The sequence below is a fragment of the Macaca nemestrina genome, chromosome 14 (assembly GCF_043159975.1).
Source record: "Macaca nemestrina isolate mMacNem1 chromosome 14, mMacNem.hap1, whole genome shotgun sequence".
Lineage (NCBI taxonomy): Eukaryota > Metazoa > Chordata > Mammalia > Primates > Cercopithecidae > Macaca > Macaca nemestrina.
Window position 1 is genome coordinate 64215276 of NC_092138.1, and position 27664 is coordinate 64242939.

Below are 27664 nucleotides of genomic sequence, written 5' to 3' on the forward strand. Positions count from 1 at the left end.
AAAAAAGAGTGGTACAGGCTGCTCTCTAGAACTGTTTCACCTTGTCAGAGTCCCAGCTGCCTCCAGACCAACCTTATTCAATCCTGCCTTGCTTTTTCTTTTGCTATTCCTTTGACCTTGAAAATCTTACCTTGTGCATCATTCTGTGTCCTCCACTTGCATAAAGTAAACTACCTCCAAAAAGTTTGCACTTTCTAACCTCTCCACTCTCTGAATAAAATAGTAAAAGCTGTCTCTCCTCAACATGAGAAAAACTGCATGTAATTAAAAAATGAAATTGATAAATTTTGATATGACTTTTAATGTTTTAATATCAACAATAATTTAAATGATCATTATGCATTCTTTAACCCAAATACCTCCCTTCATGAAGTAATCTGTCTCTCCCACCTTGGAACTTCCATTGCATTTCATTCCTCTATTGCGCACAACTGATTTTCTCTTTTGTAGTATGATTATGGTTCTCTGTCAATGCTTGTCCTCTATGAGATTATAGTTCTTTGAGGGAAAGTACTGTGTCTTACTCTTATTTGCACCCTTTCTAGTTCTCAGCACAATGCCTGGCATGCTACAGATGCACAATGTACTTTTGTGTGTGTGTGTGACGGAGTTTCGCTGTCGCCCAGGCTGGAATGCAGTGGTGCGATCTTGCCTCACTGCAACCTCTGCCTCCTGGGTTCAAGAGATTCTCCTGCCCCAGCCTCCTGAGTAGCTGGGAACACAGGCACATGCCACTGCACCCGGCTAATTTTTATTTTTAGTAGAGGTGGGGTTTCACTATGTTGGCCAGGCTGGTCTCCGTCTCAGGTGATTCACCTGCCTCGGCCTCCCGAAGTGCTGGAATTACAGGTGTGAGCCACTGCGCCTGGCCACGATATACATTTTTTTGAATGAAGGAAGGAATTAACCGACAGAGATTTATATGATGATGTTACAACCTCCTTTTCCATATAAGCCCATCAGACGGCCTAGAAATAAAACACTTACTAAAAACAGTTCAGAGAAGCCTATCAGTGAAACTGTTATGATGTAATTCTAAAGAAAGTTAGGGGACCCCCAGACTATATGGATAGCTCACTCTGCTTTTTAGCGCTAGTTTCACAACAAGCAAAATAACCATAGTGTCTCTTGAGAAATAAGCACTCATTTTAGAACTAATAAGTACTAAATTTAGAACTCCATATATTAATGGTTTATAGACTTTCCTTTCTCAGTGACAGTACTGAGAAATAGGAGCTTGTGGTATGAAATCAGAATACCTGGATTTCAGTCTCACCTCCATCACATATAGCCATGTGACCTTGGGCGAGTTGTTTAACCTCTCTGTGCCTCAGTTTCATCACTGGCAAAATGTTGAAACTAACAGTACACTCCCTCAAAGGGATGATGTGAAAATTAATGACAATATATTTATACCATTTAGAATAGTACCTGGCACTTTGTGTTTTAAAGTGATAGAAATATACCATACTTACCTTATATCCCCTATTGGTAAATTCCACATTAAGGGCAAAATTTCTTTTTCATATCCCACCAGGTTACCTAACACAGTATGTAATAAATACTAGACACTCAAAAAATGACGTGCATTATATTTGAGGTAAATAAATTGAATGCATAAGAAAATGAAGGTATTTTTAAAATGTAAATGCAATTAATATAAATTAAAGGGATCTCGGCATATCATTTGCATATCTTCAGATTTTCCTTATAATTAGTTGCTGGGTGTCTTATGATTTGATCTTTTTCTTGCCCTCTTCAAAGCATGTAGTTTGGTGTAATGCACATTATAGCCCTCAGAATTGCTGGCCTTCTGACAAGTTAGCTGTTTGGATAGTGTGAGGGATGAGGTTGCTGCAGCAAAAAGTGGGTTACACGACAGCACAGCCTCGCTGCTGGAGATGAAAAACCAATAATCCCAGAAAACAGCGCATAGGGTAGGCTGGGCCAGCCGAGGACTATGTGAAGGCTCCTTGGGACCCTCCGGAGGCCAGTGGGGTACTGCAAAGGTGAGTGCCCCAGTGCCAGGGTCGTGAGCCCGAAGCCCTGCGGGGACGGCTGGTAGGACCCGCTAGATGAGTCATTCTCCCCACCCCAGGCACGTGCTGGTGGCAGCATCTACCCGGACCCCGCCTTCGCCCCGGCGCGGAACGCGAGCGGTGAGCGGCCCCAGCACCCCCCGCGGCGCCCCCTCCGGGCCGCCTCCTCCGGGGGGGCACTGTCCTTGCTGCAGTCGGCCGCTGGCGCAGTCCCCGCGCCGCAGTGCCGGGCGCTCGTGGGGGGCGCCCACGGGCACCTGGGCAGTCTGCTCATCGGAGCCTACCGCCGTCCTCCAGCATTCCCACGGTGCCCCACGCCCGCGCGCCCGTCGCCGGTCACCCGTCGCCCGCGGAGCCGCGAGGGCCGCGCCTGGAGGCGCAGGAGGACTGGGCGGGGCGGGGCGCGCCCACCGTCCGGCCCAGGGCACCTCGCGCGGGTGCACGCGCAGCAGCCCCGGGGGGCGGGTGGGTGTGCTCGGGGCGCGCGCGCCGCCGCCTCCTCAGCCTGCCGCTCCGCCCGCGCCGCCTGCTGCCGGCGCTCGGCCCAGCACGCCGGCTCTCGGGCTGCCGTGGGCAGCGCGGGGCCCGCGGTGTAGAGTCCGCCGCCCCGGAGCCGCGTCCCGCACCCGGACGGTCCCGGTAAGCGGGGGCGGGGGCGGCGGGGACCGGGCCGTCACCTGAGGGGCGGGTCTGCGGCCGCGGACAGTCCTCCGGGACTCTGAGGTGCTTGTGTGGGAGCCGCTTCCAAGGTGGCCCCCGTGTCATTGGATGAACCCCGAGTGGGAGCCGCTTCCAAAGTGGCCCCCGTGTCATTGGATGAACCCCGAGTGACTGCTGCCTCTACGCCTTGGGGGAAGTCCCTGAGGTGCTGTGAGGAGCCGCCCCCATAAAGACCCCCTGTGGGAATGGACTCCCGGGGCGCTGTCTGCATTTGCTGCCATGGGGAGCCCCAGCGTGGAGGGGACTGGCCCCAGAGAGCCCTTCCGTGTCACTGTGGGAGAAGGCACAAGGGTGGTCTCTGGAGCTGGCTCAATGGAAGACCACTTGGGAACATAGGGGAGCCGCAGGAGCCTGGAGGTGGTGGAACCCCCAAAGGGCTCCCTAGAAAAGGAGGCCCTGAGACTGTGCCCTAGAACTGTGAGAAGCAACCTCTGACTGGGGAGGGGGGATCCTGCCATGGGATCTATGAGTGACTTCCCACGGCTCCAAGGACTTTGGCCTCGACCTCCCTGTAGGGTTCCATATGCCCTCACTTGTCTCCCCACAGCGTGGCCCAGAGGTGGGGGCCTTCTGGGGCTGCAGCCTCTTTCCATTCCCCTCTTTCCCTATTCGGATTTTTCTTCTCCATGGTAGCCCAGTTGCTCCATGCCGCATTTTAGTGGAGGTAGAAACTGCTGCGAGAGCACAGGGCCCCAAGCCGGGGAAGAGGACCAGTGAGGCCTCTCAAGCAAAGATAGATTTGAGCCCCTGGGTTTGACCGTCCAGAAGGAAGCAGTAAGATCAGGTGGAATAACAGACTTTGGCAGGTCCTGGAGGGAAAGTCCTTTGAAGGAAGGAATAAAGGATGTATAGGATTGTTGAGCACCTCGGCACTATAGCGCTCGGCACTATACCAGGTATGTTTAAACATCTCATATAACTCTTACAACAGCTTTGTGAAATTATCCCCTTCTAAACACTGAGACTCAGAGGGGTTTAGCAGTTTACCCAAGGTCACAAAGCTGATGAAAAACATAGTCATAAAATGTTTTTCAAATTTTATTTGGGAAAAAGTACTAAGGAGAAGCAGAAGAAAGAATAGATATTTGTTAATAAGTTGCACTATGGTGCCTGCCAAGCATAGGGTTTTGCAGTGGTACATGCTCAGTAAATGTGATGATTAAATAAGTGGATGAGGACAGTTTAAGTGGCCATGAGATTGCTGCAGGAACTGATTTCCACAGAATCCCCAGATTTCAGGGTGTGGCTTCCTTCACTGGCAGTCCCATTTCATGATGACTTGGGGTGGCTCTGGACCTAATTGAGGCCTCTGGGTGTGGTTTTTGACAAGGCTTGCTCTGGGGATCTAGGGGAACCCTTCTGCAGATGGAGTGTCCCAAGGCCACCCTCCCTGCTACAGAATACTTGAAGGAGAGAAAGCAGAGACAGGGTCACTTTTAGGAAGCACGATCCACACTGTCCTTGTGGCCCTCTGACTACATGCACCAGTGGACAATGGTCCACAGATAGCACACAGGACACTTTTGCCCAAGAGTACCTCTGCATGAGGAGGAGGAGGGCGGGAAAGGTGCAGAGCCAAGGAAGGCTCACTGGGAGTCTGTTAGGGGGAGCGCAAAGGGTCTGCGCCAGACATAGCGTTGCCTCCTCATCTCTCCCCCTCGATGTTTTCATTCCAGCTGTATCCCAAGAGTTCAACTTTGAGCCCAAGGATGGATTCTGGTTTCTTGTCCAAAATTGGAGTGGTGAGAGGGCCAAGCAATGATATTCATTACAGAGCCATTCCGGAAAGGTTTTCCTGCTCCCCTTCCCTGTTTCTTCCACACAGTCTAACCTAGTTAAATCCTCCTTGAAAAGAAGCGGCTTCCTTTGGCTTCTGGAATTACATAGTGAGAAGAGAGACCAAGCTAGTGGGAAAACAGAACAACATAGTTTACCAGTTGTTAGTTTTTTTTTTTTTTTTTTTTTTTTAACTCAATTATGCTACCTTGTGCGCAACTCAGTGGAGTAAATTCTGACAAAGATTTATGTTGGTTAGGACCTCCCCATTGTAAAGTTGTTTATAATCCCCCTTTCAGTTCAAACCCACCTCATCTGCTTAACAGATCAAAATAAATAGGTAGGCATATTTTTAAAGAAAGTCAGAAGGACCAAACCTGAAGATATGATCTTTGTTCCAGCTCACTGATTTGTCTTTGAGGTTTTATTCCTAAATTGGTCTTTTGTTGAGGGTGCTTATTATCACACCCACTCATGACCCTGGAAAAATCACTAAATGGATCCAGGCTCTCCCCTAATCTTGGACCTTGGATATCACCTTCCCTATGTCCAGCATTGGGTAAAAATTAAGGTTTCAAAAATTCTAAGAATACTGCCTAACTCTCCCTAGTCACAGCATGAGTCTGCAAATCAGATCATTCCAGAATGTGCATGAAAGATGTCACCAGGTGGCCTTAATCTTCTCAGAAATGCTCTTTCCAAAGGGAAATAAAAGGGGAGAGACTGGCTCACCCAGTTTCATTTGAGTGTGCCCAAATGTGTCTGGATTTTACTGTCTGGATTTCTCAACCTTTGATCTTTCACATATTCTCCAATCTTCTAACATTGTCTTCTTCTAACATTTGCATTCCTTTTCCTCAGACATGGATAGTAAGACCTTCCCAGGCCCATTTCCCCCACTCTGCAATTTTTTCCACTACACCTGTTCCTAAGTGGATCACATTTATGCAAAAATAGTTTCCCTTCTCTTTAGCTACAGAATCTATTATCTTTTAGTCCCACATGCTTCTCTCCAGCAGTGCTGCTTGGCTTCTGCTATCTTCATGTCCCAACTTGATTTATTCATTTCTGATGGGAATATCATTATCCATTCCACCCCTCAATCTTAATGACCAAATTCTGACAGGAATTGCTTACTAGCTTTGGACCAAGAAACCAAGACCATCAGTGTCCAGCTGGAGACATGATTATTTTTCCATTAGCACATCCCCCTCCATTCTCTCCCCTTTTCCAGCAATCCCCTCAGAGACTCACTTACATTTACTAAGTGCTACTTACTTGCCAGGCACTATGCTAGATAAATATGAGTTTCTTGCCCTTGAGGAGTTCACATCGAATCAGTCTGCATTTCTCTAATAATTCACTATAAGGAGTAGGAAAAGTAAGGGGGAAATTATGGCATTACAGAATATTTACAGGAACCAATGTAGAGTATGCCTTTTCCCAAGCATCACTGAAACTCAGCTGCTGTGCTATGCCTCCTCTGGCAGCCACATTCAGCCCTCCTGCCAGTGCCCTGCCAAAATTACTTTTGCCCATTGTACTCTGAGTGTAAACTGACCACATTTTTGCCTTCCTATGATAGTAATGACAGAACCTTTTATTTAGATAGCATGTTACAGTTTATGAATCCCTTTTAGATATATGTTGGCTCTTTGGTTTTGAGAAATGCTTCATCTTACTGGGGTCCTCTCACTAAAACAGAACTGTGTGGGCTAATTGGCTCGCTCTCTTTTTGTATGTTTGTTTTTTGAGGCTTAGGAGTCTCCCAGAGGGAAAGCCCCAGTGATTCACTACAATCACCACCTACTAGCTCTTAGGTTGCGAAGGAGTTTCCTGTTGGGTCCTAAGGCCAAACAATGCACTCATTGGTCAGTGCTGGAACTTATCAGGGCAGTCCCTCTTCCCGGCCTTGGCAAATCCAATTCTCTGGGGTTTTCTTCCTCCCTGAAACTCAAATACATATTCTCTTCTAACAAATATTTTAAGCATACTATCTCAAACCAGTTTTTTGGACTGATGCTAATTCTTATGTGAAGACACATTTCCTTGCCTATTTCTATCTAGCCCCCAGGCTGGCTTCATACCATCTAAGTCATGATGGAGTCCCCATATAGCTCCATGCCTTGGCATGTGCTGTTATCTCTTCCTGGAATGCTTTTTTTTTTTTTCCTTATCCACTGATGTAACTCCTACTCATATTCAAAATTTAGCTCAAGCAACACCTTTTTTTTTTTTCAGTCCTACACTTATGCCCCCTGCACACGCACATACTCACTGCATTCTCACAGGCTGAATGAGCTTCCGTTTGTTCATTCTACCATCAGTTATTAAGCACCTGATTTGTGCCTGATGCATAGTAGGCTGCACTTGGCAAATGTTTGGAGAATCAGCAAATAAGTAAATAGTGATAATTAAGGTGTAATAATTGCATTACATGGGGCTGAATCTGTGTTTCAGGGAACCAGAGCAGAAAACAGGGAGTGCCTCTCCATCTTGCTGAAAAGCTCTGCTTGCTAAGTGCAATCTCACCAGCCAATCACTGATGGTATGATGTTCCTTAACTGTTGCTCTGCCTCTGTGGGAAGTCAGCACTGTGGCTTTTAATGAAGATTCAGGCCCTAAGAGGCTAAAATCATGCCATAATTTTGCTCTCATATATATTAGAACTTTGTGAGCTTTCAGTAAATGTTAAACAGCAGCAGGATGCCTTGTAGTCTTGAGCTGAGGCCAGAAAGAGTTTTTCTGTCTTTAGCCTTTCTATTCCTTGAAAACCTCAGAAAAGCCCCATGTAGTTGTGTCTGTGTCATCCTGAATAAACAGGCTGAATGGAGAGAGGTGGGGAGGTACCAGGTAGACCCTTTCAGGGTCTACAAACACGAATACTAAAATTAGTTTCTAGGATACTGCCAGGTGACAAAATGTCTGAGTAGGAGCAGGCTCCAAGAGCACTGTAGTGAGACACTGGATCCCTAAAGCAACAGCCAGTCACTGGAGAAAAATCGGACCCCTTGGGGCTTGGATTTCCTCAAAGACCCACAAGAGAACTCTTTTTGATGTTTTTTTTGCTTAAAATCTTGGGGTTGATGCTGATGTTCACAGTAAGCTCAGAGTCTGTGCTATGAATTCAGGTTTTTGTTTTTTTTTTTTTTTTTTTCAGACCCTGGTTCTGTTGATTTTCCACAATCTTGCAGCTGGTCACCTTCTGTGTTAGGCATGTGGTTTTTCCTAAGGCTCCCAGTCCTTCGGGCACATGCTTCCAGGAGCCAATTGTTGACCGCCTTGAAATTTTTCACTTGTATGTGCAGATACTGCTCATGCTAAATTTCAAATCCAGGACAAAGGAAATACATTTTCACACTTTCTACTTGTGTCCTTAAGGCAACTGCCCTCCGTGGGCCTCACCATATCCACAGGACACAGCATAAATGCAGGGGACTGTTGACCTTGGTAATACTGGCTTCTCTTTTCTTACCATTGTGATTGTAGAAACCGGCTAAATTGCAGAATTTCTTAGCTCTCCTTTGTAGTCAGAGAAAAATTACCCTCGTGTTTTCATCCCTGCTAGCCCTGACTCAATGTCCAGGTGCCACCTCTTGGGAAATAGAGTAGATGTGATGATGTGAGCTGGTGACTGCATAGTTTCTAGAATTGAGTTTTGGAGATTTGGTCTGATTAGTCTCTCTGGCCAATTTGATAAAGAGAAAAGACACTATGATCTTAAATAAATTGTTTATCTTGCCCAGTCATCTCTGCATCATTCATTCAACAAAGATTTAAGAGGCTAAAACCCTTAATGCTTAATGGAGAGGATCAAACCTGTATTCAAAGAAGCTTTGATTAAAAGTGAGTGTCACATGCTCTGTGGAAGGCAGTAAGAACCATCTCTACTTTTCTCCCTCCTGATCTCAGTGAAGCACAGATTCCTTTACTCCGCTTGCTCAGCCCATTCTCTTTGGTTGTCTTTCGTTTTCTCCTCACTCAGAGGTTTTCTTTGCCTTGTTCCTTCCTAGGGAAGCCCTAACCTCCAGGCAGCCACTTTTACTTGCTTGTGAGCCTTTTATACAGCCTCCATTCCCATACCAAGAATCAGATTGGACCAGCTACTCAGGAGGCTGAGGCAGGAGAATCACTTGAGCCCAGGAGTTTGAGGCCAGCCTGGGTAACACAGTGAGACCCTAGAACCACCCCTGATCTGAAAACATAAATTTTAAGAAGAGAAAATCAGTAAATGTACTTTACATTTAACACGCTGCATGAGGAAACTCCTATTAGGAGTATTGCCTTTCAGGCTCTCCACAGCTCTGAATCTTTATCAAGAGTGCTGGGAAATTGAGGCTCCCCAGCTGCCTTCCCCTTCCTTATTTCTCTATCAGTTCCTGCTGCGGAGCAGCCCCTCCTCCTCTTGCTCCCACCACTTTGCCCTTATAACTAATCCCGCTGAATTCTAAGCAGGTGCTCTGCAGAAAATGGGTGTGTCTTGCAAACATTCCAAGCTGCCCACATATGTCTTACTGCCTGAGAAACACATCTAGACAGGCTTCTCTTACCCAAGACAGATTCTACTTGTTGCTCTTTTCGTTTCTTCTAGTTAGACGGCCCTCTTCCACCTTCTTGTCCCGCTGTTATTTACCATCACCTGCTCCTCTCCCGAGTTTTTTTCCAAGCCTTCCCTAGATACCACAAATTCCCTGACAGCCACATAATTCTTGGGACAATATCTTTTTGGCCTCTTTTCATCATTTTTAGGGAGGCAGAAACCCCCAGTCCCACCCACCAGTCAAAGAAGTAATCATTAGGTATAATTTGTGGGATCTTTGCAACTTGATTTCCTTTTAACTCTCTCTTTTTCCTAGGACTTCTTCCAGCACTGGAGAGGCCAGGTTTTTCTCCACAGGCATTTGTTTTTACCTGGCACCAATCACTACCACTTGTTTCTCTAAAAATTTGAGCTGATTTTGTTAAGCTCTCAAACACCCCAGGTGCACATCTTAGATATTTCAGCACACACACTTTTAATCAAAGTGTCTTTTGTATACAGTTTTGATCCTCTCCATTAAGTGTTAAGAGTTTTAGACTCGCTTTTAAAGCTGAATTCTGTTGTGTCCTCACAGTTTACTGTCAGTGTCAAAGCCATGTCAATTCAAAATGACTTGGTGGTCTTGTTTGGATTTTGATGGTTTACTGTGAATAGTTCTACTTTGCATTTCTGCCCTTACAGGCATAAAATGGTCTACAAGATTGAACCATCTCCGGTAAAAGGAATAGCAGTGCTCCAAGAGCCTGTGGTCAGGACGGGAAAGTGTTCATGTTTGTTTTGCTAGTAGATGTCAGCTTCAGTCTTCATAGAAATTGCTTTAAGGATAAACTCCCAAAACCATTGCAATGACATAATTGACCATGGAGATAGCTTCATAGCTATTCTTGGTATCCTTATAAAGAATAATGGTATCCTTACAGTTAATAATGGGTTATAGTGGATCTACAGTATGTTGGGAGGTGTCTGTGGTTAATTTGCTGATTCATTGTTAATGAGTAAGTTCACTTATAGAGTAACTTCCTAACTGACTGGTCTTTGTTCAATAACTTTTATTAAAACATCTGAAAAAGCCAAAAACAAATGCATACCAGTGGTTTTCCTCTAATGAATCGTTCTTGAAAATGTGAATTTAGTATGTATTTTCCCAGATCTCCAAATAAGTGTTTCTCAACTATTTTTTTCCAGTGTATGCCTTCCTTCTGATAAACATGAAAGTCTCTTGATTGTTCCCTAAAACTTCTGATATAACTTTTGGGAGGAGGCTGCCTCCAACTATTTGGAGAGTTAGTACCTGCTGTATAGCCCTAAGAACCAAGAAGATACTGTCAAACTCACTGTTTTGTAGTCTATGTCACACACACACACACACACACACACACACACACACACAAAGCAGAGATGGTTTTTAGTGTTTGCTTTCCAAATATAAATATATAATTGATAAGCTCTTGAAACTCACTTATTTCTCCCCTCCTCCTGGTGTTTCTGATATATACTTCCCACCTGCTGCAGGATCCAGCCAATTCACCATTTGAGAATCATTGCTCTGGTTGTTATGTTTAAAAAATTAAATCAAGCTGGGGGCTCTGGCTGGAACCTATAATCCTAGCTACTTGGGAGGCTGAGGCGGGGAATCACTTGAGCCCCAGAGTTATCAACAAATCTGGGCAACATAGCAAGACCCTGTCTCTTTAAACACTTTTCAAAAATTAGCACGACCTGTAGTCCCAGCTATGTGAGAGGATTGCTTGAAATTTTTCAAAAATTAGCACGACCTGTAGTCCCAGCTATGTGAGAGGATTGCTTGAAATTTTTCAAAAATTAGCATGACCTGTAGTCCCAGCTATGTGAGGATTGCTTGAGTGCAGGAGTTCGAGACTAGCCTGTGTAATATGGCGAGACCCCCTCGCTGCTGTCTCAAAATAAATAATTAAATCATTTTTTCTCTTTTTTAATAGCATGAATATATCACAAGTTATTCAGTAATTTCCCTATTGAGGTTGTCTCCACCTTTTTTCTTTTTTAAGAGACAGGGTCTCACTGTGTTGCCCAGGTTTCAGTGCAGTGGCTATTCACAGGCACAGTCATGGCACATGACAGACCCAAACTCCTGGTCTCAAGCAATCCTCCTGCTTCAGCCTCCCGAGTAGCTGGGATTATAGCAGCAAGCCACCATGCCTGATTTGTTTCCATCTTTTTAATCATTGTAAAAAGAATGCCCCAATCAATCAATCTTTTTTTTAATGTGATGAGATCTTGCTATGTTGCCCAGGCTGGTTTTGAATTCGTGGGCCCTGTAAGCAGTTCTCCCACCTCAGCTGCCCACGTAACTGGGATTACAGGCATGTGCCACTATGCCTGGCTAATTTTGTTTTTTACATATGCCCACAGATGAAAGAGCATCAGCCTCTTGGATACAATAGGTTTTCTTTAGTCAGAGGTGTATTAGTAGCTGTCCATCTCTGGTGGATCTTCCAACCACACAGACTCTTAAGAGAAGCTTGAATACACTGTTCATCTTGCACCACATCAGTTAAGGGCAGCACTTTCCTTATATCCTTGTCTTTTAGAGGCATGTTCTTCAAATTGCAGATTTAAATCCATTAGTAGGTCATGAAATCATTTCAGAGAGTCACTATCAGGGTTGTTCTAATGAAATAGGATAGAAAATATCAGGGAGCATCACATGTAGTAAAAGTATGATTGTTTCACAAAAATTTTTTTTTTTTTTTTGAGACAGAGTCTCGCTCTGTCGCCCAGGCTGGAGTGCAGTAGCCGGATCTCAGCTCACTGCAAGCTCCACCTCCCGGGTTTACACCATTCTCCTGCCTCAGCCTCCTGAGTAGCTGGGACTACAGGTGCCCGCCACCTGGCCCAGCTAGTTTTTTTGTATTTTTTAGTAGAGACGGGGTTTCACCAAGTTAGCCAGGATGATCTCGATCTCCTGACCTCGTAATCCGCCCGTCTCAGCCTCCCAAAGCGCTGGGATTACAGGCTTGAGCCACCGCGCCCGGCCTCCACAAAATTTTGACTTCAGTTGCAGATCTATAAACACATGTGTCTACAGGGTTATCACATAAAATATATTTCTTATTCTGAGCCACAGTTGAAAGTTTTGAGAAACATACCTTGGGGTTTCTGAGGAAAACATAGTGGTCTGCAAATGTAAATGCTCATAATAAAAATATGCTCAAATAAAAATATGAAGAATTATCTGTCAGTTTTGTATTTTCTCTCTTGGGGTGCCTCTCTCACTGTGAGTTGGGGAGTTGCATCCCACCCAGCCATCGAACATGCTATTGCCCATGAGGCATTTGAGCAGCATCTGGGGACTACAAGGCCCAGCCCTGTCACTTCAAGAACCCCCTGGGTCCAAAGCCTCAGCAAAAAATTTAACATATACATACTCTTCTCTCCATCCCCACCCCACCCTGGCTAGATTCCCTCGTTAGGTCATATGAACTTTTAAAAGAAGATGAAAAACAACATGAGCATTCTAAATGCTTTAGACTATATGTTCCAAATGCACTCATCAACAGACAGAGAACTAAAGCCCAAAGCAACTAACAACAGGTTCTGAATCACAGAACAGGGGACCCAAAACAAAAGCAAGTCGCCAAGTTGCCAACCCTAAGATTTTCTTTATTATCTAATTAAGGTACCATGTGGGAAAACTGGAAAATACAGATTACAAAAAGATTAAAAGTACATACAGTACAAAATTTAGATCATAGCATGAGCATTTTTGTAACTTGCTATTTTTGTGAATATGTTTGCATATTTTGAGTATCTTTCCCACCAATAAATATACCTCTATGTCAGTGTTTTCCATGTTGTTTAGTCTTTCATGGTAGGTACATAATTCATTTCCCTATTGTTTAATATTTGTTTCAGCTGATGGAAAAAATGATTTCTGAATCACAATTTTTTATGAATTTATTTGGGGATTAAGATATTTTCCTTTTAATTACAATTTATTATTAGTTGTCCACTGAGGCATGAATACCCTAAATGATTTCCTGAATTTGCTCAATAAATCTTTCTTCAATAAATCTCCTGTGCCACTGCCCTTTAAGGCAGTATGAAGTATTTAAAGTCAATGTTCCTTAGTCACATACTTCAGTTTTACAAACAAATTTATAAATGGAGTCGGGGAGGTGGTTCTTTCCTCTTCTATCAATCAGTTTATAAATTCAAGAATATGAATTTCCTTGGTAGCAGTAGTGGCAAGGCAAGCACCTGAGCAGGGTAGGAGTTCACATCACTGTGGCACATACAAGCAGTGTTTCCGAAAAGAAGATGGGGCTGTCATCAGATAGTACATGTATTAAGATTTCATTTTTTAAAGCAAAAAGAATTCTCCACAATTAATTAGCTAATTGAAAAATGTTTATTAAGAATCTATTCTGTTAGATGCTTAATAGACACATTGCTAGGCAATGGAGATAAGGACTGTGTGGGATAAAACAGTCTAATGGGGAAACTGACATTGATAAGTAATCATCCTATTGAATATGTAATGACAAAGGTAAGTGCCCAGAGCAGAAGGGCATGATGCTGTGAGCACTCCGACCTGGACTGGAGTCAGCAGTGACTTCCCCGAGGAAGTGAGACTTGAGCTAAGCTCTGATAGACGAATAGGCACTAGTCAGGTGGGGAGGAATGTTCAAACTTCCTCCAAACAGAGGGAGTATAGCAAATAAAGACTGAAATAAGGCCATTATGATTGGGACACAGAGTAAAGAAAGAAGGCCAGACCTGCAGGGCCTCACAGGCCACAGTAAAGAGACTGATTTTGGGGACTTCTCCTGAAAGCTGTAGGAAGCACTGAAAGTTTTAATCAGGGGGTAACATGACACCTGAATGTCCCAGGGACATCTTTAATTCAACATGTACAAAATCTAATTTAATTATCCCTCTTATTTCCAATTTCTGTAAGTGGCACTACCATTCTTCTAGTTAGTCCATTTAAAACTGCCCTCTTTTTCCGGGCGCGGTGGCTCACGCCTGTAATCCCAGCACTTTGGGAGGCTGAGGCAGGCGGATCATGACGTCAGGAGATCGAGACCATCCCGGCTAACACAGTGAAACCCCATCTCTACTAAAAATACAAAACATTAGCCAGGCGTGGTGGTACGCGCCTGTAGTGCCAGCTACTCAGGAGGCTAAGGCAGGGGAGGCGGAGGTTGCAGAGAGCCAAGATCGTGCCACTGCACTCCAGCCTGGGCAACAGAGCAAGACTCTGTCTCAAACAAACAAAACAAAAACAAAACAAAAAGACTGCCCTCTTTCCCTTTGTCCTTCATCCAATCAATTATCAATTTATTCCTAGATTTCCCTAATTCTATTTCCATGGTAACAGATACACTCTGTCAGTATTATTCCTGCTGTCATCATTTCCGTTTAAACCCTCTACCTCTTGCCTGGACTACGATATTAATAGTAACCTTCGAATTGGCCCTACCTCTCCTCCTACCTGCTGTCACCTTTTTCCCCAAACAAACTGAGCATAACCACCTATGCATCCTTCAGGGTCCACTTTGTCCACCAGCAGTGTGGTGGGTCTCGCCATCCTTTAGGTACTGTCAGCACTTTGACTTCTTTGGTTTCTAATATTAAGTAGCTTGAGTGGTGAGACTGTTCTCCTGTCTTCTGTTTCCTATGATGAGCAGTTAGTGCCTTGCACATAATACTGTTCAATAAGCCTTGATTAGAATGGATTGAGAGCAAGGCTAAAATGGACTCTGCTCCACTTTACTTAGAAAAAGCATTCCCCAGCTGACTTCCACAAAGTCTCCTCAGGCTAGGAAATAGCAGACCAGCTTTGCAATGTGCCCTGTCATGCCCTCACTGTCCAATGCTGTGCTCTGGTACTGCAGAGAAGAGCAGGGATGATGTTACTTTTTAACCTGTAAAGGATATAGACCTTTCTTGAACAGTTCAGAAGAATTAAAACAGAAAATATGGGAGTGACATTAGTGCAGCCTTACCTTAGAAGTGTGAGAGGTACCTTAGAGCTTTGTAATAGGCCAGTGTCTGTAATAGATAAACAGACCCACAGAGAGGCACAGCTACTAATGAGAGGGGGCAAAGGAGTGTTTGTGTGACCTTGACCACATGGATATGGGTGGCAGAGTTCCCTTACTGACTAATTCAGGAATCCTCTAAAACTAGGAGTTTATTGACTTAAAAAGTAGGCATTTGTTGAGGATTAGCCCCAGATGGATTGTTCATGGTACTTACTGAAGGAGCTTTTCTTGTGTCAAAAGGCCTGAACTGTGTTGCTGCCAGCTTGCTTTAAGCCTTGAGTCTTCTTGCAGGGTAGAGGAGAAATTTGGATTCTGAAGTCTCCAACCATTTAGAAGTAGCAGAGGTGTAGGACCCCTGGACTAAATTAATTTTAGGACAGGAAGGGAGACAGATATCATTTCATGCACATAGAGTGCTTTCCAGTCTACAAAGCACTGTTAAGCCCATTTTCTTACATTATCCTCGTAACATCTCTGTGAAGTGGACTGGGGAGATAGCCCTCATTCCATAGATGGGAAAACCGAAGTTGCAAGGCCTGTCAGAAATTGAACCAAAGTCATCCAGGCAAGTGGTAGGCCTGTGATCCCAGCTACTCAGAAGGCTGAACCAAGGGAATCACTAAAGCCCAGGAGTCCAAGAACAGCCTGGGCAACATAGTAAGACCTCATCTCTAATAAATAAATTAATTAAATAAATACATAAATACATAAAATTTAGGAAAGAAGTAGAACCAACATCTTCTGATCCTTAACATGTGCTGTCTCCACCCCCACCATGTTCTAGAAGAGGGAGAAACTGTTTAATAGCACTTGCCACTTAGGTTGAAACTGATTGGCCTGACATCCTCAGCCATTGGCTGAACTTATGCCCCTCTGCTTTTTGTCCACAGAGCCATGGGGGTGTTGATGTCCAAGCGGCAGACAGTGGAGCAGGTGCAGAAGGTGAGTCTGGCTGTGTCTGCCTTCAAGGATGGGCTGCGGGACAGGCCTTCCATCCGACGCACAGGCGAGCTGCCAGGGTCCCGCCGTGGCACTGTAGAGGGCTCCGTCCAGGAGGTGCAGGAGGACAGAGAAGCAGAAGCAGGAACCTCGGCGGTCCAGGAAGAGAGAAGTGCCGGCCGTGCAGCCTGGGAGCGGCTCCGAGATGGGCGCGGCGTGGAGCCTGAGGAGTTTGACAGGACCATCCGATTCACGCCCCCTGCCTTCATCCGCCCCACCCGGAAGCTGGATGATGACAAACCTCCAGAAATCTGCCTGGAGCCCAGAGAGCCTGTGAGTATCCAGTTAGGACAGGATCCTCAAGTCTTAGCGTATCAGGGAGCCTGTGAGTATCCAGTTAGGACAGGATCCTCAAGCCTTAGCGCATCAGGGAGCAGGACAGGAAGGATGGATGTGGATAAGGTGATCCTCAAAGCCAGAAAAATGGAACTGAGTCCAAAACAATCTTTGAATATCTTCTATAAGAATAAAATGTTTGTTATATCCTGGATTCATCTATGTTAAAGGCTTGAGGCAGTGGATGATAAAGAATGATGCTCTGGCAGGTATTCTGTCGACTCTCCCCCTCTTCCCCGCTGCTATGGGTTTTCAACCATGGATAGCACTACACTCTGTAGGAGGCATTAGGAAATTTGGGAGGGAGGAGTTTGGGGAGGTCACAACACCAGGTGGCTACTGGTGTTTGGTACCAAGAAAAGCAGGGATGATAAATGCCCTGCAAAGCCTGGAACAATCTCTCACAACAGATTGTTCTTTCTAAAAGTGCCAGTAGCTCCCTGTTCATAAACATGGTCACAAAGACGTGAGCAACTGGAAGGACCTCCTGGTTCTTGTCCTCCAGAAAGAAAACCTCAACAATGGCTTCAGTTGGAGCTGTTCCTCTAGGCTAATCTGGGAAGGCTCAGCCCCATGCAGGTAGCTCTGTGCTTCGTGGCCTTGGAATCTTGCTGCCTATGCTTTCACATCCCTGTTTCCTCCTGCCATCTTTCTGCAGGTTGTCAACGATGAGATGTGTGATGTTTGCGAGGTCTGGACAGCTGAGAGCCTCTTCCCGTGCAGGGTCTGCACCAGGGTATTCCATGATGGCTGCCTGCGCCGCATGGGCTACATCCAAGGAGACAGTGCAGCGGAGGTGATGGAGATGGCCCACACAGAAACAGGCTGGAGCTGCCACTACTGTGTAAGTCTGGACTGCAGGGACAGCAGAGGACTTGGCACTTTTCCTGGAGGCCCAGTCTTAGAACATTTGATTTTAGGCAGTGACCTAAAGAATTTTCCAATGGGCTGGGCATGGTGGCTCACGCCTGTAATCCCAGCACTTTGGGAGGCCGAGACGGGAGGATCACGTGGTCAAGAGATTGAGACCATCCTGGCCAACATGGTGAAACCCCGTCTCTACTAAAAATACAAAAATTAGCTGGGCCTGGTAGCACGTGCCTGTAGTCCCAGCTACTTGGGAGGCTGAGGCAGGAGAATCACTTATACCTGGGAGGTAGAGGTTGCAGTGAGCTGAAATCGTGCCACTGCACTCCAGTCTGGTGACAGAGCAAGACTCCATCTCAAAAAAAAAAAAAAGAATTTTCCAATGGTACATACAAGAGACCTAGAGCTAGGATGGGGTTTCTCAACCTCAGTACATTTTGGGCTGGTTAGTTATTTGTTTGGGGGGCCAAGTGCATTGTAGGATATTTAGCAGCACCCCTGGCCTCAATCCCCTAGATGCCAGTAGCATACATCTCAATGTGAAGGTAGCAAAATCACCCCCGGTAGAGAACCTCTGAGCTAGGAGATTGACTGGGGCCTAATTACTCAAAAGTAATTCTGCTTGGAGCAGTTCTTTCTCTAATAGTCTATAGTTGTCATTCACTGTATCCATCTGAAAACTAACCTGAGATCCTAACTAGCTTGCTTCCAGTAGGGGTAGATCCTATTACAGGAAAACTTCCTAGGCCTCAGATCCTCACTCAGCCTGCCACCTGACTCATAAGCATTGGCGTTTCCTCTTTGAAGTGGTTATTACGTGAATTAAATGACAAAGCTCTATTGATTCAGAACTTCGCAGATTATATATATATGCCTTCTAACTTTTAATGAAGGACGGAGTCTAAGGTTTCCATTGAAAGCCAGATTTATAGCCATTTCTCACTACACCTGAATAGAGTTCAAGTCTTGCCTTATGCATCTGTTGTCTTGCAGATATCGTCATTGTTTATTGATTTCAGAGTGAGGAGCGCCTGCTGATCCCCCTCTTCTTCCTGCTGCTTAGACGAAAGCAGAGATGTGCCACTTTCTAACAAATAACTCTTCCTCTGTGGCTTGTTATGGAACAGTTATTTTCAGCTGCTTAAACACCTGTCCCCCTGGAGTACACTGCAGCAGACCCTGCTGTACCAGCGACCTTCTCCAGTGCCTGTCGCCCCTTCCAGATGCCAGCCTTTCATTTCAGCCACCCTGCTTTGCGATGTACTGCTGCCATAGGACTGGGGTGAAGGGGTCACCTCCCTAACCCCCAGGAACACATGCTGCCTCCCCAGCTTCCCGACACAGTCCTACCATCATTGCCACCATGCTCTACTGGGCTTTTTACAAAGCCTCCTTCCAAGTACCTCTCCTTTCTTTCCTTCCCTTCACAGCCAACGAAGCTGCTGCTTTTTTTTCTTTTTTTTCTTTTTATGAGACAGGGTCTCACGGTGTCACCTGGCTGAAGTGCAGTGGTGCGATCATAACACTGCAGCCTTGAACGCCTAGACCTAAGCAATCCTCCTGCCTCAGCTTCCTCAGTAGCTGGGACTACAGGCACAAGCCATTGCACCTGGCCCCACAGCCAAACTTCTTAAGAGAATTTCATCATCTCCTATGGTTCTTCAACCACCTATAATCTAATCTGACATCTGCATCCATCATTCTGCAGAATTGTCCCTTCCTAAGGTCACCAGTCACCTCCTAATTGTCAAGTCCACTAACCTTTCCTAAGGCATCTTCTTACTTGATCTCTCTGAAGTATTTATTACTTCTTTATTCCTCTCTCTCTCCTTTAGGATTTAGTATTTTTATGAGAATTATTGCATAAGATATGGAAATGAGAGAAAATAGAAAGTCAATAAAATCCCAACTCAGTCATGTAACCACCGTTAACATTACCTCCCACATTCTGCAGCTGTCTTTGCTTGGTATCCAGTACCCTCTTATCTACTGATTCTCTTCCAGCCTTAGTCTCTGACCATTCTTTCTCGATGCCCTTTGTTAGTTTCTTGTCTCAGTCCTGTGTTTCTCAGGGTTCTGTTGTTTAATACTCTTCTTTGCTCACTGCGCCCTCTTTGGGTGACTTCATCTACAGCCACCATCTAAACACTAATGACTCCTATATTTGTGTGTCCAGACCTAAATTTCCTGTCTCTTGCACTTATTCACCTTGATATCTCACAAGTACTTCACACTCATCATGCCCCAAAATGAACTCATCTTTGCCCCCAAACCTGCTCTTCCTCCACTCCTCATCTCTGTGAATAGTCATACCATGCCCCAGTTACTAATCCCAGTTTATTCTCCCTCACGCCTCACATCCAGTGAGTCATCAGGTCCTGTTGATGCCGCCTATAATATCTCTGAAATCTCTCTTCCCTTCTTCATTCTCATGTCTCAGTTTAGCTGCTCATCATTTCTTGCCTGGACTGTTGCAGCAGCCCTCAACTGCTCTCCACACCTGCAGACTCTGCCCCTCTAATCCATCTTCCACACAGCAGCCAGAGATCTGACCACAGCACTCCCCACTTGAAAACCCTTTGGTGGCTCCCTTTTGCCCTCAGAATAAAGGCCTCGATAAAGGGTACTGGAGGTGCTTCATAGTAGGCCCCCTCCTTCCCTCACACACATACACACGCACACACACGTACTCCAAGCCCCAGCCACACTGAACACATCTCACAGTGTTACACACCACTGTGGCACCCAGTATATACTAGGTGCTCAGTAGGTGTTTGTTGAAAGTATGGTTTGAAAGAAAAATACAACTATTATATATTAGTTTTTAAAAAGTGTTATGGAAGAAAGAGAATGGTTTGAGTTTTTTATGAGATCCACATATGAATACTCATGAAATATCTGCTCTTGTACTTTGCTGGTATTTCAGAGGAAGAAAGTAACCTTATACTAGAAAGGATCTTTGATAGTTTAAAGACTGTATGGTTAAGTCAACAAAATAAGATATCAGTGTTCCTTTGGAATTAAAATTTCTGTGGCACCACAAAAAAACGCATTTGGCTTTAGGAGCCTTGTAATGATGGCATCTTTTAAAACCATTCTGGAGTTATTTAAAGTGATACAACCCACTTTGTATCCAAGTGGGCCAGCACCACTTGGAGCAGAGCTAGGATTAAACTTTTTTTTAACTAAAATACATTTTTAGCACAGCCTAACACAGAAGCCAAGTAGATAAAAGGGATGGAGATGGAGCCACTCTGGTTGATGGAGACAGGGATTCACAACCTGCCTACTCACTAGCCCCCTTATTCCATGCAGCAGCTTCCTAAGGCACTTCCAAGAAATCCCTAGGTTAGCTCAGAGGAGACAACCACTGTTTTAGTAAAGGGGCTCAGTGCTGGAGTCAGGATATCTGAGTTCTCGGGAAGATTCTGCCCCAGAGTAAAGACAACTCTGGCCAAGTGCTTTCCCCTCTCTGGGGCCTCACTCTCATTGATTGTGACTAGGAGGCTGGGATTAGACGATCCTGGAATTGCTTTCCAGCTGAAATTCTATTTCTAGCCTCCTTGACCCTGGCCTTTCTTACTGGCCTGTATGGCCACCGACTCAGCTCTTCCTTATTTTCAGGACAACATCAACTTGCTGCTGACTGAGGAGGAAATGTACAGCCTCACGGAGACCTTTCAGAGGTGTAAAGTCATCCCTGGTAAGGTTGGGTGGTGCTACTTGGATGGAGAGGGGCCGGGCAGATTTCTCCTTCATGCTTTCTAGGATGAACCACGAAAGGAGTGTTCCATATTTAGTGGGTAGAGGGTAAATGGGTCCTTTTTCCTGAGTTGTTAGCCAGCAGAGTCACCCATCCCCTGTCGCAGCCTGGGTAACCCTGGCCATAGGAGGCAGAGACTCAGCAAGAGCTGTGGGTGTGGGGGCCCCAAGGGTGCCCTGGAGGTGATGGAAGTGCCCTAAGGCTGAAGAAGGATGGGCATGGCCAGCACAGGGTGCCTCCCACAGATTGCTCCCTGACACTGGAGGACTTTCTGCGCTACCGTCACCAAGCAGCCAAGCGGGGGGACCGTGACAGGGCCCTGAGTGAGGAGCAAGAAGAGCAGGCGGCCCGCCAGTTTGCTGCCCTGGATCCTGAACATCGAGGCCACATAGAGTGGCCTGACTTCTTGTCCCATGAGTCCCTCCTGCTTCTGCAGCAGTTGCGTCCCCAGGTGAGGGCCAGCTGGGGCAAATGTTTCTGGGATACTGGGTGACAAGGGCCTGGGAGGCATGCTGGGCAGGTTGGGGGAGCACTGGGTCCTGCCCGAGCAGGGACCAGAATCAGGAATGGGCTCAGGTTCCATCCAGTGATGGATGATCTGCTGCCCAGGCTGAGGAAACTGTGTGAGAAAGACTGACCTGCCCTGGGCCGCACTGGAAGTGTTGGTGCCTCCAGAAAGGCTCTGGGCAGTTTCTAAGGGAGGTTGCAAAAGTGGTAATGGAGGTAGGATTCTCTATGACCTGGCAGTTTACAAGATATCTCCACCTCTAAGATCTTGTCTCTTCTTCCCCAGAACTCTCTGTTGAGGCTTCTGACAGTGAAGGAGCGGGAACGAGCCCGAGCCGCCTTCCTGGCACGGGGCAGTGGGAGCACCATCAGTGAGGCAGAGTGCCGCCGGGCCCAGCACTCTTGGTTTTACAAACAGTTCCCAGAGGCTCCTTCCTGCAGTGTCAGGTCTGCTCCTTACCAGTCCCAGTCCCCACTCAGCCTCTTCTCCTCCCTTTTCCATGCCAGTGGCCCTTCCATACCTCCCTGCTCCCCCTGCCAACAGCTGAGAGAGGAGCCTCCTGTGCATTAGGTAGAGGACGGTGATGCCTACGGGCCAGGACATAGGGCAGCCTCTACCTTCAACTCGGTGTTGCCACACGTCAGAAGAGCCTGGATGAGTGTGTCCAGAGCCTTGGGCTTACCAGAGTTTGGGAGGGGCAGGCATTTCACTATCTCACTCCTAACCATGTGTCCTCTGCCCAGCAGTATCAGCCATGTGGGTCCCATTGCAGATAGCAGCCCAGCCAGCAGCAGCAGCAAGAGTCAGGACAAGACCCTGCTGCCCACAGAGCAGGAGTCCAGGTGAGTAGGACCTCCTCACCTGGCCATTTGTACCCTCTGAACCCCCACAAAACACACAAGTAAGAGAGGGTATTACCCACTCCCACTCCAAAACAGCAAGTGCCCACGCAAGAAACCGGGCTCCAAGAAGGCACATTTGACCCAAGTCTATAGGACCAGCCAGCTGGTCTGTTGGCTTGGTAGCACAGCCAGCCATAACCAGGTCAGGCATGAGCCAAGCTTCCCTGAGTTTTGTGTAGCCCAAGCCATGCTGCCCCAGGATCAGGGCTCACGCGTCTTCAAACCAGCCTCATGACCCTGTTCTTTGCTTTCACTCCAGATTTGTGGACTGGCCTACCTTCCTGCAAGAGAATGTCCTCTACATCCTGGCTGCTCGCCCCAACAGCGCAGCCATTCACCTGAAACCCCCAGGATAGCATGGAGCAGAGAAGCTCAGTTTGAGGACAGTGACGTCCTCTCCCCTCTCTCCTTTCTCCCTTCCCCCACCAACCTCTGGCACTGAGACTCATGGGGTTGGGACACTGCCAGCGTCTTAATTTGTCACTAAGCTTTATGGCACTGAAATCACCATTCCCCTCACAACAGAGGCAGTGAATGCATTGCCACAAGGAGAAGCCCTGGGAGCTATGGCAGCATCCTCTCCTGAACCATCCCTGCCCCACATCATAGATGGGACCTGCCACCACACTTACACACATGCACACATGCTGCCCAGCTGTCCATGCCATCAGAAGCCTGGTTCTTTTTGGTTGAGAAAGGACCAAAGTCCCTTTGTGAAGCCCCTGATATAGAGGAGGAGGTCTCTACTCACCCCTTCTATAGGCCAGTTCTAATTTCCAATAGACAAATCTCCGGCCAAATGATTCTTAATAAGGGGCATGTCAGACTCGCATGCCTGCCTAGAGATCCTAGAGATCTTAACGGGCCCCACTTTCCCCACTGAAAATCCCTTCTGCGGTGAGCTGCTGTTACTAGTAGGTGTGTATTATGTACCTCGGCTGTACTGAGTTGGGAAAAGAGTTAAACATCACCACTGAAGTTCAGCCCTTTATTTATTTAAATTCCAATTCCTGGTGACAGAGAAGGCAACTAGCCTGGAGAATCCTGACTGGAAGAGGGTGAGGCAGCCCCTCCCAGGGACTCAGGATTCTAGGAACCTCTCAGTCAGGTTACCTGAGTCCAAAAGTCTTTAGCAGGGGTCGGGCGCGGTGGCTCAAGCCTGTAATCCCAGCACTTTGGGAGGCCGAGACGGGCGGATCACGAGGTCAGGAGATCGAGACCATCCTGGCGAACACGGTGAAACCCCGTCTCTACTAAAAAATACAAAAAACTAGCCGGGCGAGGTGGCGGGCGCCTGTGGTCCCAGCTATTCGGGAGGCTGAGGCAGGAGAATGGCGTAAACCCGGGAGGCGGAGCTTGCAGTGAGCTGAGATCGCGCCACTGCACTCCAGCCCGGGCGACAGAGCAAGACTCCGTCTCAAAAAAAAAAAAAAAAAAAAAAAAAAAGTCTTTAGCAGGATAGTCAAAAATCAAGGTGAGCCTTCTTGGCCCCTGTTTTTCAGATGGTAGCTCATGGCCCAGGGCCAAGGGGACCTGAATGGAGCAAACACACCGGCGGGAGCCACAGCCTCTGTGTTAGATGCTTCACCCAAGTCACCAACCACAGAGACTGACGAGAGCACGCTCTGGAGGAAGAGAGAATGGGGCTCATGCTTCCTCACTGTTCCAGCTCAACTCACTGTAGACACCTTCCACAGCCCAAGAAAGATCTGCAGAGCCCTGAGCGGGGACTCTTTCAGCCATCCTGACAAAGAGGATAAGAGGCTGGGGCTTAAGAAGAGGCTCTGCAGAGAAGGTCCTGGGAAAGCCTTACAGAAGGAGAAATTTTCCCCTTCTCCCTGTCACTGAGACACGGCTTGAGTGGCTGCTTCTCCTCACTGCTAACCACATGTCCTTTGCCACCAGGCTAGGGCCTGGGCCTGGCATGGAAGGCCTTTTGGGGCAATCAGAGGCTGCTACAAGAGCACCAAGCCTGACCTCCAAGCCCCAGCCCCCGCTTCCTAAGTACTCATCAAATTCAAATTCTTCAGTCTGTGTGTTATGGCTCATCTTGGCCGGCCGTGGGATCCATGTTCTAGGCTTCTGTTTCCAACCTAATGACTTAGGCATAGCCACATCTGACTACCAAGAGTTATTCAAAAGGGAGTGGAGCACAGTTATGCAGAAGCAAACACATCTTCATTGCTCAAGGCCCTTGTGCTAAATCAGGTGCATACAGAAGAAGGCACACACTGCTCAGTGCTGAATGTTTTGAGGAAAGCAGGGAGCTGCAGCCAGGGGCTTCATGAGAGCCCTGTGTAGTCTCCTCCTGTAGGAATCGCCTTTAGCTGGAAGCAGGGGAGCTGCTGGGGTTGTATTATTTGGATTGAAATGAAGCAGACAGGAGATAAATCTGGGCTCAGGTGTATGGCCCACAGCTTTTAGAAATACTCTTCAGCCATCCCCCAGGATTGAGCCGTAGGAGGGGCCATTATTCAGTCTAGTCAAAAAAACAAAGCACAGGACTCCTGGGCCTAAGAACTGCATCTGAAGCAGCCAGGCCTGGGGTTTTGCACTGAGATTAAAGCACATTAAGCACAGGGGCTCTTACCTACTCCCCTGGCAAATCGTCTCCTGTGCCAGTGGCCTTGGGCTGCTCAATCTCACAGGGCATTTTGAGTAGAGACAAGCTCTGGGCTTTGAGAGCTGAACAGCATTTTTCTCCTGCCTCATCAGTCACAGGGACTGGAAGTCCATCTTGTTCCCTGATCCTTCACAGATCAAGGTGATGCCTACCTCTTTGGAGCTGCTGTCTCTAGCTCTCTATGGGTGAGGGAGGAGAGTCAGTGGGCCAGGTCAGGCCTGCCATATTCCAGGGCCTGGCAAAGCAGCCCCGGAGTTCTTCCACAACAGGAGCAGGCCCATTTGGGATCACCCTTCTCCCTATTCGAGAAGAGCAAACTTCCTGGGTGAGGGCCTGCTACTGAGATCCCAGGGGCCACTTCCCCCAGCAAAGAATAGAGTTCCCAGCCCACAAGAGTCCCAGGAAGCAGGAAAGCACGAAGGAGCAGCCTGCCTCTTCTCCACAGGCAGTCATCTAGCTTTTTACCAAAGGGGAAGTGCCATTGCTCCCCAAGTCCAGAGTTGCAGAAGCCCTGCCCCAACCCCCTGTCCAGAATCTCCCTTTGCAGTGTTCTAATCCCCAAAGCCCCTATGCGGTATGTATAGAGATGTTAAAAACATTCAGAAACCTAGTGAAGCCCATTTCATTTTCAACCCCTCCCGTCACTGTGACTCTGAAATTCTGCCAAGTACAAATATTAGCGACTGACTCTAATAAGGTAAGAGAAAATGTTTCAGTCTTCTTGGCTACCCAAAATTGAGATCAGTGTTTCTAACCAAGGAAGGCCTGGGTTACAGACAGGCTCCTCTGAAGTCCACTTGCCCTAAGTGTTTTCACCTCGCATTCCTCTTGCCCACCTTCAGATGTGAATGAAGGGGCAGCTGGATGATGTGGCAGAGCTGCAGGGACTGAGGGTCAGCTGAGCAGAGGCCCTGGCTACGAAACCAAGTCTCCTCCTTGGCTTCCTCACCTGAGCCCAGCCTTAGCCTTCCCCCAGCAGAACACTTGAGCAGCGGCCCCTAGGGTATCCCAGGGATGGAGTAGTCCCCTCACTCTAGGTACTGATCTAACCCTCAAGTGCCCCTCTTCGTTTGAGGACAGCTGCAGTAGAAACCATGAGGACATTGCCTCTTTCTGCCCTCAGCCCAAGTACCTGGGGCTAGCAGGGCAGATACTGGCCTTTCTGGCCCTGCTTCTCCCTATGGGATGTCACCCTGACATTGCTTAAGTGGCCAAGTCTTAGGGTCCCCTTATTCCTGTCACCATTATGGAAAGCACAGAATTAAACTGCCTGGGAAGAGGACACCTCCCTGGGGAGTGAACCCCAGAGTTATACCCAGGACTCATAGCCCAAAGCACAACCTCAACCATTGCAGGTTTCACAGCTTCAGTCAGAGTGGTGCCAGGAAGCCCAAAAGTTGAGAGGGAAGGTCAGCAGAAGCTGCCTGGCAGGGCCTCAGGCCAGCTAGACCCACCCCAGAGCCAAGAGAAACTTCAAGCGGGACTGAGAACTGGTAGCTGGCTCTAGTGATCCTGCAACCATGTTCCCTTCAGACCAGCAGAGTGAAGGCAGATAGATGTGTGGCCCTAAAAGGCAGAATAGTTTTGATGCCAGAACTTCAGGACATCCTGGCAGTACCTGTCACCACAGTCCCTTTTTACCCCTCCTCTATTTATAGTGAAATAAAATTCCTATTTTCTTTTTTTTTTTAATTTTTTTTCTTTTCCTTATTTCAAGCTCTTGTCTGAAAAATTGCTACTTTCTCCTACTACTTAGTTTGAATTTGCCCAGGATATCTCTCTGGGCCCCTGGCTGCAACCCAGACAATGGCGAGATCTCCTGGAGTGGAGAATATTCACGCATCGTGCCTGTTCCTGACAGCTCAGCCCTGGAGTGGGGTGGGACTGGGCATTTTCTCTGCTGTTGCTTTTCTGCTGCCACTATTTTTGGCAACCTTGGAAAGAAAACAAACAGGTTACAGAATTTCTACTAGCACTAAGGAAAAGCTTTTTCCCTCTGGGCCACATGCCCCAGTGACCCAGAGCATGGAAAGGGAGTCAGCCCTAGTCTGGGCCCGTGACTAAGAAGCCCAATCACATTCCAGTTTCTATAGCACTGGGTAGGTACAACCCACAGTTGAGAACATTAAGTTATAAGTAGCTAGGCCTTTCCATAGCCATGGTGACACAAAGGCCCTCAAGGTTAGCCTCCTGCCATCATGGGTTGTCCTGTGATCTGTCCCCCAGCCAAACCCAAGCTTGTGAGAGGGACTCGGAACACTTGAGTAACACTGGGGAATCCAACGCGCTCTGGTCCCTCATGCCTTCATGTGCTTTTCTGCGGAAGGTAACTTGAGAGTAAGCTGAGGGGAACGTCCCCAAGACCTGTATCCCCGTCTCTACAGCTGCATGCTCCTCTGCGTGGCCCAGGCTTCACAGCACTCCAGAAGAAGCTGATGCCCTGAGGCTGGGCACAGTGGAAATCATAATAAAGCGATTGTAATGCTCTATCGGCTTCCCGTTTCTTGTTGTTTGGGGAAGCTGCCATTTCTGTGTGGTTTCCCATTGTTGACCAATCCCCGG

The 27664-nt window shown here is 47.1% G+C and overlaps 1 protein-coding gene across 6 annotated transcripts in view; it reads left to right on the forward strand.

Annotated features, from left to right (window-relative positions):
* Positions 1-27589, forward strand: part of LOC105485706 (PHD finger protein 24) — a 152927-nt gene extending 125338 nt beyond the window's left edge. For 2 of the 6 annotated variants that reach the window (XM_071077949.1, XM_011748083.3), the window contains 7 exons: positions 15995-16376; positions 17098-17283; positions 20931-21009; positions 21315-21520; positions 21863-22023; positions 22321-22419; positions 22739-27589. In XM_071077949.1, coding sequence (XP_070934050.1) covers positions 15999-16376; positions 17098-17283; positions 20931-21009; positions 21315-21520; positions 21863-22023; positions 22321-22419; positions 22739-22835 — 1206 coding nt within the window. In that variant the 5' untranslated portion in view covers positions 15995-15998 and the 3' untranslated portion in view covers positions 22836-27589. Of the gene's footprint in view, positions 1-1855; positions 2010-2526; positions 2679-15994; positions 16377-17097; positions 17284-20930; positions 21010-21314; positions 21521-21862; positions 22024-22320; positions 22420-22738 lie in introns of those variants that run through there. The other 4 variants (XM_011748086.2, XM_011748087.3, XM_011748085.3 and 1 more) reach the window with 4 other exon arrangements.
* Positions 27590-27664: the final 75 nt, after the last annotated feature.